Source organism: Haliotis asinina, chromosome 3 (genome assembly GCF_037392515.1).
Source record: "Haliotis asinina isolate JCU_RB_2024 chromosome 3, JCU_Hal_asi_v2, whole genome shotgun sequence".
NCBI classification, from domain to species: domain Eukaryota; kingdom Metazoa; phylum Mollusca; class Gastropoda; order Lepetellida; family Haliotidae; genus Haliotis; species Haliotis asinina.
In genome coordinates, this window is record NC_090282.1 from 13,699,336 (window position 1) to 13,705,785 (window position 6,450).

The 6,450-nt window shown below is 50.2% G+C and overlaps 2 protein-coding genes across 2 annotated transcripts; both read left to right on the forward strand.

The window, feature by feature from the left end:
• The first annotated feature begins 1,229 nt into the window (after positions 1 to 1,229).
• Positions 1,230 to 2,538, forward strand: LOC137278713 (octapeptide-repeat protein T2-like). The gene is made up of 3 exons (XM_067811228.1): positions 1,230 to 1,396; positions 1,637 to 1,957; positions 2,322 to 2,538. The coding sequence occupies exons 1-3, from the start codon at positions 1,230 to 1,232 to the stop codon at positions 2,536 to 2,538; spliced, it is 705 nt and encodes a 234-aa protein (XP_067667329.1).
• Positions 2,539 to 3,015: 477 nt separating this feature from the next.
• LOC137278714 (ovarian abundant message protein-like) lies at positions 3,016 to 3,742 on the forward strand. The gene is made up of 2 exons (XM_067811230.1): positions 3,016 to 3,272; positions 3,451 to 3,742. Exons 1-2 carry the CDS (start codon positions 3,016 to 3,018, stop codon positions 3,740 to 3,742), a joined length of 549 nt encoding a protein of 182 aa, XP_067667331.1.
• The last annotated feature ends 2,708 nt before the right edge of the window (positions 3,743 to 6,450 follow it).

Consider the following 6,450-nt stretch of genomic DNA (forward strand, 5'->3'; position numbering starts at 1 on the left):
AAGGTACATGCTTGTTTGTTAAGGCGATTAGTGCATGATTACATTTCAGGTTGACGTATTTAATCATGAGACACAAACGGCTGTCTCGTTGACTATATTGTGATAAGTTGCTGACAGGTGTAGTTGCTCTTATCGGTATTCATATAGATGATAACGCAGAGATAATAGATTTTAATAGCCACATTATAGCAAAACATACATGAGAACAATGGCTTGGGTAAGGAAGTCTTTGTATACCCCTCTGGTAAGTGTAAAATGGTACGGCTCTACGGCCGAAATCTATGAATGCACAATGTCATTTAGACAATGAAATGCAACAAAGGTTACAGTTGGGATTACACTTTCTCAATAAAGTAGAGATTCTAGTGTACAGAGATTATTAGGCGCGGTAAACACATGGGTTATGGGACAAGAAAATTGATTGAAACAGTGGGACGTACGTTCTACTGACACATGTGGTGAGGAATAGAGACTGAGTGAGTGAGTATGGTTTTGCGCCACTTTTAGCAATATTCAAGCAATATCACAGCAGGGGACAGTAGAAACGGGCATCACACATTGTACCCATGTGGGGAATCGAACCCAGGTCTTCAGCGTGAAGAGTGAACGCTTTGACCACAAGGCAACCCCACCACCCCAGAGACAGGAGGGACAGAGACTGAGTGAGGAACAGAGACTGAGGGAGGGACAGAGACTGAGGGAGGAACAGTAAGTGAGGAACAGAGACTGAGAGAGGGACAGAGAATGAGGGAGGGACTGAGACTGAGGGAGGAACAGAGAATGAGTGAGGGACAGATACTGAGGGAGGGACAGAGACTGAGTGAGGAACAGAGACTGCGTGAGGGAACAGAGACTGAGTGAGGGACAGAGACTGAGTGAGGGACAGAGACTGAGGGAGGGACAGAGACTGAGGGAGGAGCAGAGACTGAGTGAGGGACAGAGACTGAGTGAGGAACAGAGACTGAGTGAGGAACAGAGACTGAGTGAGGGAACAGAGACAGAGGGAGGGACAGAGACTGAGGGAGGGACAGAGACTGAGTGAGGGAACAGAGACTGAGGAGGAACAGAGACTGGGGGAGGAACAGAGACTGAGTGAGGAACAGTGAGTGAGGAACAGAGACTGAGGGAGGGACAGAGACTCAGGGAGGAACAAAGACTGAGAGAGGGACAGAGACTGAGGGAGGAACAGAGACTGACTGAGGGAACTCAGACTGAGAGAGGGACAGAGAATGAGTGAGGGACAGAGACTGAGGGATGGACAGAGACTGAGTGAGGAACAGAGACTGAGAGAGGGACAGAGACTGAGTGACGGACAGAGACTGGGGGAGCGAGAGAGAATGAGGGAGGGACAGAGACTGAGTGAGGGAACAGAGACTGAGGGAGGGACAGAGACTGAGTGAGGGACAGAGACTGAGGGAGGGACAGAGACTGAGTGAGGGACAGAGACTGAGTGAGGAACAGAGAATGAGTGAGGGACAGAGACTGAGTGAGGGACAGAGACTGAGTGAGGAACAGAGACTGAGTGAAGGACAGAGACTGACTGAGGGAACAGAGACTGAGTGAGGAACAGAGACTGAGGGAGGGACAGACACTGAGTGAGGAACAGAGACTGAGGGAGGGACGGAGACTGACTGAGGGAACAGAGACTGAGGGAGGGACAGAGACTGAGGGAGGAACAGAGACTGACTGAGGGACAGAGACTGAGGGAGGGACAGAGACTGAGGGAGGGACAGAGACTGAGTGAGGAACAGAGACTGAGAGAGGGACAGAGACTGAGTGACGGACAGAGACTGGGGGAGGGACAGAGAATGAGGGAGGGACAGAGACTGAGGGAGGGACAGAGACTGAGTGAGGAACAGAGACTGAGTGAGGGAACAGAGACTGAGGGAGGGACAGAGACTGGGGGAGGGACAAAGAATGAGGGAGGGACAGAGACTGAGGGAGGGACAGAGACTGAGTGAGGAACAGAGACTGAGTGAGGGAACAGAGACTGAGGGAGGGACAGAGACTGAGGGAGGGACAGAGACTGAGTGAGGGACAGAGACTGACTGAGGGAACAGAGACTGAGGGAGGAACAGAGACTGAGGGAGGAACAGAGACTGATTGAGGAACAGTGAGTGAGGAACAGAGACTGAGAGAGGGACAAAGACTGAGAGAGGGACAGAGAATGAGGGAGGAACAGACACTGAGTGAGGGACAGAGACTGAGTGAGGAACAGAGACTGAGTGAGGAACAGAGACTGAGTGAGGGAACAGAGACTGAGTGAGGGACAGAGACTGAAAGAGGGACAGAGACTGAGTGAGGGACAGAGACTGACTGAGGGAACAGAGACTGAGGGAGGAACAGAGACTGAGGGAGGAACAGAGACTGAGGGAGGAACAGAGACTGAGTGAGGAACAGAGACTGAGAGAGGGACAGAGACTGAGGGAGGGACAGAGACTGAGGGAGGAACAGAGAATGAGTGAGGGACAGAGACTGAGGGAGGGACAGAGACTGAGTGAGAAACAGAGACTGAGTGAGGGAACAGAGACTGAGTGAGGGACAGAGACTGAGTGAGGGACAGAGACTGAGGGAGGGACTGAGACTGAGGGAGGAACAGAGACCGAGTGAGGAACAGAGACTGAGTGAGGAACAGAGACTGAGTGAGGGAACAGAGACTGAGGGAAGGACAGAGACTGAGGGAGGGACAGAGACTGAGTGAGGGAACAGAGACTGAGGGAGGAACAGAGACTGAGGGAGGAACAGAGACTGAGTGAGGAACAGTGAGTGAGGAACAGAGACTGAGGGAGGGACAGAGACTGAGGGAGGGACAGAGACTGAGTGAGGAACAAAGACTGAGAGAGGGACAGAGACTGAGGGAGGAACAGAGACTGACTGAGGGAACTGAGACTGAGAGAGGGACAGAGACTGAGTGAGGGACAGAGACTGAGGGATGGACAGAGACTGAGTGAGGAACAGAGACTGAGAGAGGGACAGAGACTGAGTGACGGACAGAGACTGGGGGAGGGACAGAGAATGAGGGAGGGACAGAGACTGAGGGAGGAACAGAGACTGAGGGAGGGACAGAGACTGAGGGAGGGACAGAGACTGAGGGAGGGACAGAGACTGAGGGAGGGACAGAGACTGAGGGAGGAACAGAGAATGAGTGAGGGACAGAGACTGAGGGAGGGACAGAGACTGAGTGAGGAACAGAGACTGTGTGAAGGACAGAGACTGACTGAGGGAACAGAGACTGAGGGAGGAACAGAGACTGAGGGAGGGACAGAGACTGAGTGAGGAACAGTGAGTGAGGAACAGAGACTGAGGGAGGGGCAGAGACTGAGGGAGGAACAGAGACTGAGTGAGGAACAGAGACTGAGAGAGGGACAGAGACTGAGTGACGGACGGAGACTGAGTGAGGAACAGAGACTGAGGGAGGAACAGAGACTGACTGAGGGAACTGATACTGAGAGAGGGACAGAGACTGAGTGAGGAACAGAGACTGAGGGAGGGACAGAGTCTGAGTGAGGGACAGAGACTGAGAGAGGGACAGAGACTGAGGGAGGGACAGAGACTGAGGGAGGAACAGAGAATGAGTGAGGGACAGAGACTGAGGGAGGGACAGAGACTGAGGGAGGAACAGAGACTGAGTGAGGGAACAGAGACTGAGGGAGGGACAGAGAATGAGGGAGGAACAGAGACTGAGGGAGGGACAGAGACTGAGGGAGGGACAGAGACTGAGGGAGGGACAGAGACTGAGTGAGGGACAGAGACTGAGTGAGGAACAGAGATTGACTGAGGGAACTGAGACTGAGAGATGGACAGAGACTGAGTGAGGGACAGAGACTGAGGGATGGACAGAGACTGAGTGAGGAACAGAGACTGAGTGAGGGACAGAGACTGAGTGACGGACAGAGACTGGGGGAGGGACAGAGAATGAGGGAGGGACAGAGACTGAGGGAGGAACAAAGACTGAGGGAGGAACAGAGACTGAGGGAGGGACAGAGACTGAGTGAGGAACAGTGAGTGAGGAACAGAGACTGAGGGAGGGGCAGAGACTGAGTGAGGAACAGAGACTGAGTGAGGAACAGAGACTGAGAGAGGGACAGAGACTGAGGGAGGGACAGAGACTGAGGGAGGAACAGAGACTGAGTGACGGACGGAGACTGAGTGAGGAACAGAGACTGAGGGAGGAACAGAGACTGACTGAGGGAACTGATACTGAGAGAGGGACAGAGACTGAGTGAGGAACAGAGACTGAGGGAGGGACAGAGACTGAGTGAGGGACAGAGACTGAGAGAGGGACAGAGACTGAGGGAGGGACAGAGACTGAGGGAGGAACAGAGAATGAGTGAGGGACAGAGACTGAGGGAGGGACAGAGACTGAGGGAGGAACAGAGACTGAGTGAGGGAACAGAGACTGAGGGAGGGACAGAGAATGAGGGAGGAACAGAGACTGAGGGAGGGACAGAGACTGAGGGAGGGACAGAGACTGAGGGAGGGACAGAGACTGAGTGAGGGACAGAGACTGAGTGAGGAACAGAGATTGAGAGAGGGACAGAGACTGAGGGAGGGACAGAGACTGAGGGAGGTACAGAGACTGAGTGAGGAACAGAGACTGAGTGAGGAACAGAGACTGAGTGATGGAGTAGAGAATGAGTGAGGGACAGAGACTGAGGAGGGACAGAGACTGAGGGAGGAACAGAGACTGAGTGAGGGAACAGAGACTGAGTGACGGACGGAGACTGAGTGAGGAACAGAGACTGAGAGAGGGACAGAGACTGAAGGAAGGAACAGAGACTGAGGGAGGAACAGAGACAGAGTGCCGGAGAGAGACTGAGTGAGGAACAGAGACTGAGGGAGGAACAGAGACTGACTGAGGGAACAGAGACTGAGGGAGGAACAGAGACTGAGTGAGCGACAGAGACTGAGGGAGGGACAGAGACTGAGTGAGGAACAGAGACTGAGTGAGGAACAGAGACTGAGGGAGGGACATAGACTGAGTGAGGAACAGAGACAGGGGAATCGAACCAGGATCATAGGCGTAATGAGCGAACGCGTTAACCAATAGGCTATCCCACCGCCCCAGGAGCGAACAGAAAGAGTAACAGTGAGTTCCACATATCAAGGTTCGACATAGCAGTTGTTGACTATATATAAATAGGTATGACGGTATCTTGTAGACTGTCGAATATTACATTACGTCAAGAATGTACTATTTCATTTCCACGATAACCATGCTACCTACGGACAATACCTGCACTGTATAACTGACATACACTCTGAGCTATGTTAAACACACGTTTCAAGTTTCAGAGACTTAAAACGAAAGTCTGTTGAATTAGTGAAGTCAACACGCCACGTTCATAGTTCATTCGCGGTTCAATATGACTCACGGACTGAAATCAATACCGGCGTTTACTCACAGATGAGCGAGATTTTGTCTATTGGTAAACACGTGTGTGAAGTATTACTCTTAAAAGAAACCATTCGGCTGGGTGACAATATAATATTATTTCCACAATTATCTCTATTCGATTTGTTCAAGGCTGAAACGTGTTGCTTTTTTGTAAAGGAAATAGCTCATTTCAAGGTTATAGCCCCGTGGTTAAAGACTTCAACATGCAGAAGACCGGGCTCTAGTCTTCACAGAAGTACATGTACGTTGTGTGAAGCCGATTTCCGATGTCCTCCGCCGTGATGTTGCTGTACCATTCAGTCAAAATCAGTCACTAAGAAGAAAAGCATCTATCTCACTCAGTGGTGTTTCTTAAGGACCAGTTAGAGGTCCGCGTCCGGCTGTAGTGTGCATAAGAATTGCCTTCACGGATTTCGTACTTTCAAAACGTATATAAATCATTGCAAGTTAACAATTAAAAAAAATTCGTGTGGCCTATTTGCTCATAAAGATGGACTTTTAAAATGATTTTGCACCTGAGACATGGTGAATTTCATTATGTTTTGAATGTGAAATTCTGAGGCGAGGTTTTGAAAATTGATTTGTGTTAGCTTGAGAGAGACGCGCGAACTGACAATGCTATACCAAGTACTCTAAACAACTTGTCTTTGGATATGAATACTGAGCTCATGGATGTATTGTAATTCTGTCCTTCAATGTAATCCCAATCTGTTATCTATATTCCTTTAGAAATTATCATTAGAGCTATTAATTTTTAATTCACACCCTATTCAACCTATGCTTGAATCTCACGAATCTCAAGTAAGAAAAACTGAGCATCGACAGGTGCTTAAGCAACCTTTGGAGAGAGCGATCAAAACAACCTTTTCTGGCATAATGTCAAGTTGGTGTTAGTTACTTAAATTAGCAGCACCCCCAAATGCATGGACTATTTGGGATACGTCCCAGTGCAAAAAACGTGAAGACATAAAACGAAAACAGAAAACAACAGAAAGCAAGTGCAAGAAACACCTGTCGCACGAGGACAAGTAATAAAGACATGTAGGTCAGGG